At 34.5% G+C, this 15,136-nt stretch overlaps 1 protein-coding gene across 3 annotated transcripts in view; it reads left to right on the top strand.

Moving 5' to 3' along the window:
• The window catches only part of PTEN (phosphatase and tensin homolog), a 100,534-nt gene that overhangs the window by 58,040 nt on the left and 27,358 nt on the right, over positions 1-15,136 (top strand). For all 3 annotated transcript variants that reach the window (XM_012762897.2, XM_012762896.3, XM_076009996.1), the window contains 2 exons: positions 4,849-4,892; positions 7,109-7,347. In XM_012762897.2, coding sequence (XP_012618351.1) covers positions 4,849-4,892; positions 7,109-7,347 — 283 coding nt within the window. The remainder of the gene's footprint in view (positions 1-4,848; positions 4,893-7,108; positions 7,348-15,136) is intronic.

Genomic DNA, 15,136 nt, shown 5'->3' with positions numbered 1-15,136 from the left:
TTCTGCATGCTAGACATTATAAAACATGTTGAGGAGTATGGAGATGAGTAGGATGTAATTCCAGTCCTTCAGTAGCCTGTAGTCTAATGTGAAAGGCAGACAAAGTATTATAGAAGAGATAATTGTTGTATAGAAGAGAGCAGGGAACAGTGGAAATGGTAATTTTACTCCATAGGGAAGGAAAATTCCATAAAAGAAGGCATGTTTGAGCAAGGGTGAAAAGAATCAGTAGGGGTTGACCCTCTGGCCTAAGAGGAAAGGAAATGGCATTGTAGGCTGAAGGAATGGCAAGTAAGAAGCTTATTGGCATAATAGTGTTTAGATTTTAGAATATGGCAGATAAGTCATTATGATCAGATTGTGATATATGTATGTATGTATGTGTGTGGGGAGAATTGCGGTGTTAATAGGTAACATGATGAAAGAAAGTAAAAGGTGCTATAGAAGCTTAAGTTTAGGTGGGCCTAGCTTATACAGGGTCTGTGCATTTAGGGTTCTTCCTCTTTTCCTGATTAATTTCTAAAAGCCTCATGGCAGATGCCATAGTGTTTCTCTGAAGGAAAATAAAAACCACAAAGCTTTGTACTTTTTGCACAACTATATTCAGAAGTTAAATAAAAAAAGGACAAGAACTGTCAAAAGCTGAATCCATTAAACGAGTCACTTCAGGCTTCGACTCTCAGGATTGGGCATTTAGAAAGTCCTGGAATGGAGATCGAAAGACTCTAAAGACAAATTCTACCTTTTAAAAAATTTTATTCCAGTTTAACATATCCAAAGAAAGGGAAGGAAATTCTTTTCATTCCTGTATGTAGTGGCTTCCTGCTTTCAGAACTTAGGACTTAGGCTCAAACTGCCAGTATTATAGGCCACTTACACCATTATGGCTATAGTTGGAGTTGGGGGATAGCCAAGGAAATTGCCTGTTTGTTTTTGTATTTCCAAACGTTGGACTCCCAAGTTAATGAACTATCTCTTTATTAGTTGAGGATAGCTTTTAATGCATATATTTTAACATACCTTCCCACATGGAATCATAGACTTTCAGAAATGGAAAGTACCTGACAGAGATTTAGTCCAACCTTCTCATTTTACAGATGAGGAACCTGAGGCCTAGAAAAGTTAAGTGAGTTGGACAAGGTCATACAGGTACATATGGTAGTAGACCATCCACTGTTTATGCCAGTATTCCCTTTGGTTTTTTTGTGTGTTTGTTTTTATTTGTTTTAACTTCCCTAAATTTTACTGATGTCAGAAGTTTCTAGAGCCACCACGTTGTAGCATGTTTTGATTTCTGATGTCACTTTCCCATCTTCTCTACCTTCTTTCTGCTGTTGTTTATATTTCTGGTTCTGGATGAGTCTGGCAAGCAGCAGGTGTTTCTGTTTTATTTCTTTTATTTTTAGGGTAATAGTTACATGTGATGTATATGTCTTTGCAAACACACATAAATTTGAAGATCTGAAAATATTTGTACTGGACTTACCCATAATTAATAGTATGTTAAATGCTTCATAGAAATTATGATATACATGGATGAAGAAGAGTTCTTAATGTGGACTTTCTAATAATTAAACTGTATCTGTTTATATCTCTATATTTTTTCAGGCATTTAAGAAAGGGCAAAATTAGTCCCATAACATTAACCAGATTCAGGCATACTGATGCTTAGTAGATTAATCAGTTTGTTTTGTACATGTATATTTTATTTTTGTTTCTTTCATATAATCTGTACTCTGGAAGAGATGCAGGAAGGAGGGCAGGTGTAGGGAATAAAGGCATATATAGTTCTTGCTTTTGGGGAACTAAAGTGTGCACTGGATACTAATTTTTTAAAGGTATTTACTATATTTCACTGCATATTCTATTTGATATACTTTATCATTTTGTGGTAAACTTTTAGCTGTTACTAATTTTTATCTATTAAGTTTTCTTTTGTAAGATAGGGATAGCTTTATTGAAGAGAGCAAAGAAGAAACCTACTTACCTAGCTAATTCTATGGCAAGTCTACAAGTCTGGAAGCTTTTCCTATTAATCTCATCTCTTTCTTTGTCTGCTACTTCATAAAAACTCTTTTTCAATGCTTCTTCATTCTCTTATCTCATATAAGACAACATGAGGTAATGATGAAAAAAAGTAGTATCTTTTAAATTGAGTTTTAGTTATAAGGAAATATAAATGATTAAATTTAAATTGTTAAACCACATTTGCCATTTGTGTGTCCTTAATTTCGTTTGTTGAGAGACTTACGACTAACATACTACAAAAAATTTAAAGGAAACTGTGTGTGTGTGTGTGTGTGTGTGTCTGTGTAAGTGTAAGGATGACATTTATTCATCAGAGAAGATTTTAATTAAGAAAGTCTTCATCTTTACCCTGCTAGCTGCTTCCCTGAGCACACTTATCACTGCCAGTCCCCAGCATATACACCCTCATATTCTCTATGCTTAACCTATAAAGATTTTCGTAACTTTTTCTTGTTTTTTACCGTCACTGTTGGTTCTGTCTTTTGTGACAATTATTGCTAGGAAGGCTGGCTTTGAAAAAAATTATTATTGCTTTTGTAATTAAAACTTTTTATACATTTTATTATAAGTGGAATTATGGAGCAGTGGTAGAAAAAGTTTGATTTTTGTAATCAGAGATACTGAGCTTCATTCAGTTCTGGTTCTTTGATTTATATATTGTGATTTGGGGCAAATTTTTAAGTGTTCCTCTAAATTTTAGCATTCTCATATATAAAATAAGGAAAATAATAACTATTATCACGTTTTATGAAACAAAAACATGGAAACACCTTTGTAAGGTGTTTGCATCTAGTAGACACTTAGTAGTCATTATTTCCACAGATACTTCTCTTAACAGTAATATTTGAGAACCATTTTATGAAGGAGATCTTAAGCAGTGTTTGTCAAACCAAATGTTCTGAGATCCTGAGAAAGTATGGGCATTTTAGAGAGCTGAAGTGGCACAAAACTATGTTTATTTTCTGTTCCGCTGTCATAAGATCAACTAATTAGATTGCTTTCTAGCCCTACTTCTCTCTCCTACCCTCTAAACCTTTACATCACTCCTTATAAAATACTTTATGAATTCTTCACCTGTTGACCATTTTTCCTCTTCAATCTGTACCAAAGAAAGTATAAAATGTGAGTATTCTCTTGGTCAGTTCTCTTCTTGTCATGTTTTTCATATCAGTGGGTATGAAAATATTCAACAAGGATGCAATGTGTGCATATGTCATAACTAAAAAATAAATTTTCTTTCTAGCAGAGCTTAATATACTAAATTATAATATACTAAAAAGGAAAAAAATTTATTTTGAGTGATAATATGAAAATTGATTTCATATCAAGGTCTGGCCAGTTAGAAACCAGTGGATTGCAGTTTGTTTATAATTAGTTCAACCTTTGTTCAAATTTGGTTTTGAAACTCTTTAAAGTAGAGGAACTTTGTAGATGTTTTCAGAATTTCTAAATGTATAATACAAGCCCACAATCACTTATTTGAAACTCTTGGGGCCAGGCATGTTTCAGTATTCAGAATTTTTCAATTTTCAAAAAAGTAACACAGAAGCATATACTTTGTATTGCATAAACAGTACATAGAATGAAATGGGTTCGTTCTAAGTATATTAGTTAAGGACTGTATATATCTGAGATCTCATGATCTCAGATCAGGATCTGCTTCAATTGAGTTTGCCATAAACTTAGGCAAAATGTTAGATATTTAGCACTTTTGGAATTTTGAAATTGGTTAAGGAGGTACAGACCTTTATTTGTTTTAAAATGCTAAGTTTTTTTTTTTTTTTTAATTTGTTTTCATTAGTAGTTGGAGTTACCAGGATGCTACTGACTACAGCTGATAGGGTATTCGTTTCTATACTACAGCTGATAGAGGATCCGTTTCTATGCCTTTTAATGTGTGTAAAAATGACCTATTAATTATTAATAAGCCACTGTACAATAACATATGACTATTAAAAGGACAAATATTAGCATATTTTAGCAATGCTAAGTCATCATTTTACTATTCTGTACTCATTTTACTTATTCTTTCATTACTTTCATACTTTAAATTAAAACTTATAACCTGAGAGATTATTGAAAAAGATGAACTTTGGCTTTTCAAAAGGGAGAAAGATCTGGTTTTTAAAAAATTTAGTAAGCATTGTGTCAAAATAGATTAGCATCCCTTTGCCCTTATGCTTTTACTATTTTTTTTTTTATTTCAGCATATTATAGGTGTACAGATGTTTAGGTTACGTGTGTTGCCTTTCCCCCTTTCTGCTTTTACTATTTTTAACATATATCTTTTGAAGAATAGTTTGAGAATTGAGTGTGTTCAACTGTGAGTTAAAGATAACAGTTGAAAATAGTTGTTTTCACTTTCTTGTGAAATGAAGAATACATTCCTTAAAACAGCAACTCAAACTACTAAGAAAAAAGAAAAAGAAAAATACTTTCTAATAGCATGCAAAATTCCATAGAGGAAATTTGAAGGTATGGATGCAGCTGAATTTGCAGTATGTCATATTAGTAGCATAATAGGTTTCTTTTTTCTTTTTAACTTAAACCTTTAGCAGCTGTATCACAAGCTTCATAAGCAAATATATAAACTCTAATTGCATACACTTAACCTAAGACTCAGTTTCCTTAATTATAAAATGGGATTAACAGTATCTACTTCATAGAATTCTTGGGATTAAATGAAATAGTGAATATAAAACACTTAGCACAATGCGTGGCACATTATAAAGGTTCACGAAATGTTTGCTTACTTTGATATCTTCTTTCCTCCGTAAGTGCAAAAGGTAACTTTATGTCACATTTAAACTTTTCTTTTAGATGTGCTGAAAGACATTATGACACCGCCAAATTTAACTGCAGAGGTAGGTATGAATGTACTGTAGTGTGTTGCATAACTTAAAACCAATAGACTATATCTTACTGTCATAAAAATAACAAATCATCTAGATTATTGAGATATTTATCTTTAGAATAATCTTAGATAATTTGAAAAAATAAATTTAATTTTGCTCTTGTGCTTTAGGAACAAGTATCACATAAACCTATTAATATTGTCAGGAAGATTAAAATGCAGAATAGACTAAGAATTAGGAGAAATTCCTAGACTAACAACAGAATAAGGAGAGCATTTACCTACTGTTTGAGGCATTTGGTGTAATAGTAAGTGATTATAGAGAGAAAGTAGAACTACTTGACTCTTTTGTGTTGAGCAATGATATACAAGGGTGGGAAAGAGTATAATAAATATGGATAAGAGGAGCTTGATAGATGAGAGGAGGGAACTGCTTTAAATGAGTTCTACTCTAGGCATAAGTAAATTTTGTCTCAGAGCCTACAAAAACTTCTGCTTGTATTTGTGGAACTCCTGAAACCATGAGAGAACTGAAGAGTTGAGAAGCTTGGCAGATGCTGCATGATAGTCAAAAAGAGAAAGTAGGTTCTATGAGCTACAGATTGATGTATATGCCATTGATCCTTCCTGAAAATCTAGAGTGGACTTTCAAACAGTTGGTTTGAGAATTCTAAATCACTAACAATTGAGAGTTAATATAGATTCACTAAGAATTATTCCCCCGCTTTTTTTGGTGGATTTAGGCTATTGCTTACTAGGCGAAGCATGCTTTAGTTGAGGTTTATCTACCTTTAAGTAGATGTGTAACAGATTTTCCTGGATGTTTTTGTGTGCCACTGGTGAAATGAAGATGGAATGATAGCACAGTTAGGCAGATGTCTAAGCGAAAGCTGTCCTGCCGACTGCCTATAGTGGCACTCCTTGTCTACCAGAAGAGCTTTTCTGTCACACCAAAGTACTTAATTGATTGTATGCTGTACCACATTATGCGTGAGTTTATCGACAATATAAGACACATTTTTCCCATATTTAGACAACAGGGTATAATTAGTACATTGGATATCAGTCAGGATTTTTTTTTTTTTTTTTTTTTTTTTTTTTTTTTTGAGACAGAGTCTCACTTTGTTGCCTAGGCTAGAGTGAGTGCCGTGGTGTCAGCCTAGCTCACAGCAACCTCAAACTCCTGGGCTCAAGCAATCCTTCTGCCTCAGCCTCCCAAGTAGCTGGGACTACAGGCATGCGCCACCATGCCTGGCTAATTTTTTCTATATATCTTAGTTGGCCAATTAATTTCTTTCTATTTATAATAGAGACAGGGTCTCGCTCTTGCTCAGGCTGGTTTCGAACTCCTGACCTCGAGCAATCCGCCTGCCTCGGCCTCCCAGAGAGCTAGGATTACAGGCGTGAGCCACCGCGCCCGGCCGTCAGTCAGGATTTTTAAGGATCTTAATAAGGTGGGATACCAAGGTGGATACTAAGAAAATTTAATAGTGATATATCTAAAGTCCTATTTTTAGACAAATTTTAAAAAACCTCAACTCTGACCATAGGGGACAGAGAAGTCTTGGATTCTTAATAATTCATGTGAAAAGACCTGAAACTTCATTTGATAAACTTTACTACAATTGTATACTTTTTGTAAGTAATTTTTTTCCAGTTTCTTTTGTAAATGCCTTTAAAAGTCATGTGTAAATAACACTAACATTTGCAGGACCGCTTTTAAATAGCACACTTAGCATTTTTATTTCATGGAATGTGAAATGTAATTCTTTCCATAGTTGAGTCTATTCATAATCTATACTTTCTTTGGAATATATTTTGTGATGATGCAATATTATAAATATTATTATTCCTTTTGTTAGAAAATGCATTCAGAGTCTTGACAAAAGGTTTATGTGGCATTTCATTTTGGCTTCAGCTCTTACTTCTGATGTGTTTTGACCTGTGTTACCTCTCCGTATAGCATAAATTCCCAAAATTTATCCTACTACATAAAGTATGGAAATAATACTTGGTCTCCCTGTCTACCGGTACATTTAAGAGTTAGTGAGAGGTAATATTTTCTATTTAAAAATTAGAAAGTTAACAGGCAATAAATTATTTTTCTCTGGATTCTAGTTTTTAAATACATGTTGTTTATTTGCAACATTTCTGAAGTTAATGTACTTTAATTAAAAATTCAGGAGTGATTTTTTTTCTTATTCTGAGGTTATCTTTTTACCACAGTTGCACAGTATCCCTTTGAAGACCATAATCCACCACAGCTAGAACTTATCAAACCCTTTTGTGAAGATCTTGACCAATGGCTAAGTGAAGATGACAATCATGTTGCAGCAATTCACTGTAAAGCTGGAAAGGGACGAACTGGTGTAATGATTTGTGCATATTTATTACATCGGGGCAAATTTTTAAAGGCACAAGAGGCCCTAGATTTCTATGGGGAAGTAAGGACCAGAGACAAAAAGGTAAGTTATATTTGATGTTTTTCCTTTCCTTTTCCTAGATCTGAGAATTTATTGGAAGAGATTTTGGTTCTGAGTTTTTTTTCCTTCAGTTTATTGAGGTATATAGTTGACAAATAAAACTTATATATATTTATAGTATAATGTGATGTTTTGGTATATCTATACATTGTGAAATGATTACCACAATCAAGCTACTTATCCATCACCTCACATAAATGTTCTCATCTCTCCCTGTAACCATGGTGAGAACATTAAAGACTTACTCTCCAGTTTTCAAGTATACAATAAAAACATTATTAACTATAGTCACTGTGCTGTTCAGTAGATCTCTAAATCTTATTCATCTTGTCTAACTGAAACTTTGTACCATTAGAGCAATATTACCCCATTGCCCAACCCTTCTTCCCACCCCCAGTTCCTAGAAAATAGATTTTAAAAAGATAATTGTTAATCCTTATTTCTTCTAATTTTTTTAATCAGTTGCTGCCTCAATTTTTATATGGGCAAACACCTGATACATTCCATTTTTCTGTTCATGCTACCATGCTACCATTTTCATATCATGCTAGCAAATCTTGCTTATTAACTGTGTTGCAAATTTGGTCTCATAAAATCCTTCTAAAATAGTATTTTTAAAAAGCAGCATATTAATCAAAAGTAAGTTTGATATTTCTGAAGCTTGCTTGAGAATAGAATGTCTTTGGATAATAACTTAGATGCTATTACCTAGTAAATAAAGTGTGGTCCTTTTATAATACATAAAAATTTTTCCATATGAATATTTATAAATGTAGTTATAATTAGATTAACCAAAGATTAATTATTCAGGAAGCTAAAGACTATATTGAAAATTAATGATTAATTTGTATAGTATGTTTGAAAGGAAAAAGCAAACTCATGGGAGAACTTTCACAATGATTTTCAAGGGATCTATTTCTTTGGATAGTAAGTGTGGCAGACCATGTTAACATTTAATACAGAGAGATTTTATACATTCCTCCATCTCTAAGAAGGTCAAAACCTAAACACTCTGGTAGATAGAAAAACTCATGAGCTCTAGGGAGGAAGACGTCATAACTTTCTGCAAAAAATTTATTCTAGTTTTAATAATTTTTATAATCAGGAAGGTTCTCCTCCAGATTAAGCTAATTTCTTCTTAATTCAACTTCAGAACAGAAATGGAGGTGAACATATCCATCATTTAAAGCTCTGTAGTTACATTGATTCCTTGTTCCTTTGCCCCTTTCTCATCTTATTTTCTAACCCTTTATTTGTCTTTGTGACTTTTTTGAATTATATATAAGGATGCCAACGTACTATTTATTGGAGATAGTTTACAAAATTGAATCTTATATTAGTGTGTAATTTTGGTAAATGTTGAAAATTGTAGCAGATTGCCTACATTTCTGCATATTGTTTGTACCCGGGGATGATTGCACTGGAATGAATTATAGAACTGAGGATCTGAAGATGTTTACTTTGGTTCATCCTATCATCATCTGGAGGGAAACAATTGGTTTTACTGATTAGAAGTATAGAAAGTAAATTGTCCTACATGCAAGTGAATATATGCAGGGCAGCACTGGGAAAAGAGATTGAGGGGAAGAAAAGCATAGAGAAAAGGATAAAATTAAAATACAGTAGCAAAGACAATGGTAGAAATTTAAAACAGGTTTGATGACCAACAGACATTTTGGTAATAGAAAAGAAATCAGGTAAAAAAATATTTTTAGTAAAATAGAAAAGTTGTATAATGTAGAGCCAGAACTTACTTGACTTACATTAGGGTCCTAGAGCTCTCTGTGTTATATACCTTTTAAAAATCTTATGAAAAGCCCAGGAACAGTGGTGACTCATGCCTGTAATCTCAGTGCTTTAGGAGACTGAGGTGGGAGGATTACTTGAGGCCAGGAGTTCAAGACTAGCCTGGGCAACATAGTGAGACCCTGTCTTTATAAAAATTTTAAAATTATCCAGGTGTGGTGACTAGTAGTCCTAGCTACTTGGGAGGTTGAGGCAGGAGGATCACTTGAGCCCAGGAGTTTGAGATTACTGTGAGCTATGATTGTGCCACTATTCTGCATCCTGGGCAACAGAGGGAGACCGTGTCTCGTTAAAACAAAACAAAACAAAACAAAAAAACTGATGAAAGCTATCAATGTTCTTCCACCAAAAATATGCGTGGTATACATAAACATAAAATCTTGCTTACAGTATTTATTGCACCGAAACTTATTTTTTTAAACATAGAACGAATGTAAAGGGAAACTTCATAAGAATTACGTCACATTTTTTTTCATGCAAAAACCAGTGGCCACCATTAGTTGAGAGCAATGAATAAATCTAAGTGGTACAAATTAACCAAAATTAAGCTTTAGTTCTGCTCAATAGTAAATTTTAATGAAAGCTATTATTTACCTTTTAAAATAACAAGTTGAAACTATACCATTGACTTTGACTTTGCAAATTTTCTGTCATCTTTGATATCTGATCAATTTTGACTTTGTTTGGGTGAAAACAAGTGCTGAAAACCCTATTTCATGAATGAACGAAAGAGTAAGTAGAATGTGTAGATTTTTTTGCCCATTGAAAGTAGGCTTGTGTCAAGATATAAGAATTCTCTTAGACTCTTCAGATAAATTCATATTGCATCATTTTCTTTGCCTTCAAGTTAATGAGATCATTTTTGGCAAGATCTGTATCATTAGTGCTGTGTTAGGAAGGAAAGCATTATAACTCCATATTTTAATTTAAGGTTGAAGAGTTAAACTTTTCACACTTGATCTTAGCTAAAATGCTGAGAAGTGATTGAAGAGTTAAATTATTTGAAAAGGCTTTGTATTTTATCCAGTGAACAGTAGCATTGGGCTATAGATTTTGTCTTCTGAAAGCCAGTGAACTTATGTATACCAAAGAACTTCAAAGTTGCTCCCATTTCTTGACAAAACCTCTTGAGAAGCTCTTGATTGAAAGTCTTGGCTTTCATAAATTTGGCAACTTCACAACAGTAGATTTTTCATGACAAATCCTCTTACACAGGCTATGATTCAAGACTTGACACTCCTAAAGGAGTAGAAAACTTTCACAACAACAGATAAGATTTCTTTCAGGATTGATGATAGAATATTGCACACCCCAGTTTATACTGATGAAGAAAGCAGGGATGACAATGACATGGAGAGCTTCTATCTCTACCAGTGCACCAAAACCAGATGTATTACCTGGCATTAAGGTGTACTGTCTGTCTATAGAATACTGAGATTTCTCCGAAAGGTTTTTGATAAAGAAACTTCACCATTTTGAAAATGTCAGTGTTCCCTGAAGTTTTCAAAAAGGACTCCAAATCAGAATCATCATTTGATTGTGTCACATGCGTGCATCTGATGAAAACTAGTAGTTGGCTATACTAAGAAGTCATATGCTTGAAGGGAATGGTGCTTCCTATCTTTTCATGATCTGCTTCAGAGTTTTTTTTTTTTTTTTAAGTGTCAATTTTTTTGGAACGGATGAAAGCATTTGATAGAAATATTATATCAGTCTTACTTTTCTATTCCAGGCTAAAAATATGTTTGACTATTTCTAAGATACCGTGTTTCCCCCAAAATAAGACCTACCCATAAAATAAGCCCTAGCAGGATTTCTAAGCATTTGCGCAACATAAGCCCTACCCTGAAAATAAGACCTAGTGATGGGCGTGGCTATGCAGCGTAGCTGCACAACCCATGCATTTTGTCGAAGAGTGGTAAAGAAGACGAGCAGCCCTTCTCATCTGCCCCATCTTGATAGCTACTGTCCCAGAGGTGACCAGAAAGGTACGGGAAGCCCCACCAACAAGGTCGGCTCTCCCTGTCAGGTCCCGGCCATCTTGTGTGTGCTGCAGGCTGAGGCTTTGAGGGGAAAGTAACACATCCCTGAAAATAAGCCCTAGGGTGTCTTCTTGAGGAAAAATAAATACAAGACCCTGTCTTGTTTTCGGGGAAACACAGTACTTGCCTTCACCATGGGTTCAACTGTGTGACTTTTCTGTTTTGTCTGTTTGGAGTTACAGTCAATAACCTGGTAGGGTGCTTTAATCAAGGATTTCGAGTTGGGGCAAATAAAGGTTTTTGTAATGATGTAGGCTTTTCTAACTAAGCTGTACTCTCACATGTGCTCTCTTTTTCTGCCTCTCTCTCCCTCTTACGCACACCCACCCACACACATATGCATACACTCCCTGTCTGATAGGTGCTTCTGCAGAATAATTGGCTATATGCTGTGCTGATGGTGAGAATTTGCCATATGAGAAACACTTGGGATATTTTCCATCTTATCATGTTCAGGAATAAAAGTAAAACCCAAGGATACTTAAACTTTATTACATTTCATTTTCCCTATTGCCAGTTCAAATTAGATCCAAGAATAGTCCTCAGAATCAAAACGTGAGGGCATATTTTGTCAGTGGGAAGATATTCTAGTCATCATAATCTGATCATATTGTTGATTCTCTTTCTCTCTAGAGATGAGGAAAGACTATTTGACAAAATGGCAAGTCCTATGGGATCTTGTTGTGAAATAGGGCCAAAGTGAAAAGACAGCAAGAGAGGTACTTATGAAAATAAAATGTAAAGTCTATAGTATCATGCGGTAAAATGTAGTAGTACCCACTTCAGTAGAACTGCTCTAGGCACTGTATATTTTTCATCCTCTTTATAGATTGGACTCTTTCTCAGGTGAAAGGTAATGGCTAATAGTAGAAAATGGAGATCTGTACATATGTTAAGCATGTATTTGATAAAATTGTTAATGTTTAACTGTGACATGATATTAAGACTCAGAGTTAAGTAATTTAGCTGAAGTTGATCACTTTTGCATCTTGGAGTCAAATCACTACTGTACTTAGCTCATGCTTAATTAATATACCTAGACCATGTTTTAGATGAATTATGCACAGGATCTAAAGGAATATTCTAATGTGTTCCTACTTCTATCCATATGTTTATTTAAAAAGGCAAAAAGAAATTTATGAGCAGATATTGTTGACTTTTTTACTAAATGGTAGCATTTGCATTTTAGGTTGAAACAGCATTAGAAAACTAGATATAGTGAATAAAAGTCTATGGAGGGGTTCCACTCCTGGGAATGTTTCTTGTTTTATAGATGAAAAAATAGGCCCAGAAAGATGAAGTATTATAATCAATGTTATCAAGTAGTTAAAACAGCATTGAGAGTAAAATTTGAGTCCCCTGATACACTGTTTATTTATACACTATCAAGTCCACAAATCCTGGAACTGCAAAAGAATTTTGAGACTGTTTAGGACAATTAATCTCTGTATGGGGCCAAGCTCCCATGCAAGGCTATATAATACTGATGAAATTGAAAGACTCCTCAGTTTATACCCTCCCTTACAGATGCTAGAGTATTTAATGACCCCTGATTTAAAGAGAATGAGAGCATATTGAGGCTGTTGGTCTTGGAATTATAATGCTGCAGCCTACCTCAAAATCTTTGAAATTTAGTTGTCTTAAAACTTTCAAAGATATCACTTGTTTACCTAATGGTTAGAGTAGTGATAAAATCATGAATTTTTAACCTTTGATGAATAACTAATTTCATCATAAGAAAGCTAAGCATGGTAAAGCGGTTGTACAACTGTGGAATTCTTTCTGAGAAGTATCTTATAATTGATTATCTAAAGTAGTTTTATTCTTGAAATATCTGAAAATAGGTTTATCTTCTTTTTGCCAATATTACCTTTTAGGTTGCACTTGTGGAATTGCATTTTTATAATTGTGAATCACTGTAACAGGAGATGCTTACATTTCATCTATTTTGTAATTTGTATGGGCTTAATTTTATTATAACTGTCTTTAATATTATTTTGCTTGTATGCTTAATTTATAGAGAAACATTAAGAAACTAAAGAAAATTGTGTTCTGGTGACATACAGGAGCAGAATCTCTTTTTTTCTGTTTATTTTATATTTTTTGAAGAGAGTGGAGGCAATCCTGTTTTGGTGAAGAATCTGTAGACTTTGCAGAAGCTCTCTTCAAAATAACTTGTCTCAGAGTGTTGACATACCTTCAGCAGACATGGTGCAAATTAGATGGCAGAGTGATGGTTGTAAACTGACCATAAAATGTAGCATTGTATTAATAATGTCCAAATAATACATTAAGTTTTGAATGTTGCAGAGAAGTCAAACAACTGATATGTCCTAGAAAGAAAAATGTTCTGAGAATGGGGTAACTGCTTGTGGGAAGGAAGATTCCTACCTTTTTTCCAATAATTTACAAGAAAGCAACTGTGTTACACTTCCTTAGGAATCATTTGATACTTTTGCTTTATTAACATTTGGCAAATTATTCAAAAGCAAGCTGCCCCCCCCCCAAATCAAGAAAGCATGCTGCAGGGAAACTCCTAGAGTTGGTTCCCTTCTAATCCTGTGCTCCACACTGTCTACATCTGCACTTATGTTTCAGAATTTTAATAGATAACTCACGCATTTATTGTAAACTATGAAGAAAGTTTGATTCAACTTATAGGGAAAAAAATTTGAGCTGCTTTTTCTTTTCCTTTTCTTTGTTTTCATATCAATTATTAGAGATAAAATTCTTATACATTATGAACTCTACATGAGCTCATTGAGTTTATCTTTAATGAAGACCTAAATCTTCTAGAAATAATAAATGTTAACTTTAAGGCTGGGCGTGGTAGCTTACGCCTGTAATCCTAGCACTCTGGGAGGCCAAGGTGGGTGGACCGCTCAAGGTCAGGAGTTTGAAACCAGTCTGAGCAAGAGCAAGACCCCATCTCTACTAAAAATAGAAAGAAATTAATTGGCCAACTAAAACTATATAGAAAAAATTAGCCGGGCATTGTGGCGCATGCCTGTAGTCCCAGCTACTTGGGAGGCTGAGGCAGGAGGATCACCTGAGCCCAGGAGTTTGAGGTTGCTGTGAACTAGGCAGATGCCACGGCACTCTAGCCTAGGCAACACAGTGAGACTCTGTCTCAAAAATAAATAAATAAATAATAAATAAATAAATAAATAAATAAATAAATAAATAAATAAAATATCAACTTTAAATGATCTCAAGAAAAGGAAATTTAGTTTTTCTAGGGAATTAGTTTTTATGTTTTTGTGTGTGTGTGGGAGGGGTTGTTTTTTGTTTTTTTGAGACAGAGTCTCATTCTGTTGCCTGGGCTAGAGTGCCCTGGCAAAGCAGGGCACTCTAGCTCAAAGCAACCTCAAACTCCTGGGCTCAGGTGATCCTTCTACCTCAGCCTCCTGAGTTGTCGGGACTACAGGCATGCGTCACCATACCCGGCTAATTTTTTCTATACATTTTTAGATGTCCATCTAATTTCTTTCTATTTTTAGTAGAGACGGGGTCTCGTTCTTGCTCAGGCTGATCTCCAACTCTGGAGCTCAAAGGATCCTCCCATCTCAGCTTCCCAGATTGCTAGGATAACAGGTGTGAGCCACTGTGCCCAGCCAGTTTCTTTTTCTTTTTTCTTTCTTTCTTTTGTTTTTTTTCTTTTTTTTTTTTTTGACAGAGTCTTACTTTGTTACCCAGGCTAGAGTGAGTGCTGTGGCATCAACCTAGTTCACAGCAACCTCAATCTCCTGGGCTCAAGCGATCCTACTGCCTCAGTCTCCTGAGTAGCTGGGGCTAAAGGCATGCTCCACCATGCCCGGCTAATTTTCTGTATATATATATTTTTAGTTGGTCACTTAGTTTCTTTCTATTTTTAGTAGAGACGGGGTCTCACTCAGGCTGGTTTCCAACTCCTGACCTCGAGC

The sequence above is a fragment of the Microcebus murinus genome, chromosome 14, assembly GCF_040939455.1.
Source record: "Microcebus murinus isolate Inina chromosome 14, M.murinus_Inina_mat1.0, whole genome shotgun sequence".
NCBI classification, from domain to species: Eukaryota; Metazoa; Chordata; class Mammalia; order Primates; family Cheirogaleidae; genus Microcebus; species Microcebus murinus.
The sequence above is the reverse complement of the archived record's forward strand: the minus strand, read 5'-3'. Positions and strand labels throughout refer to the sequence as shown.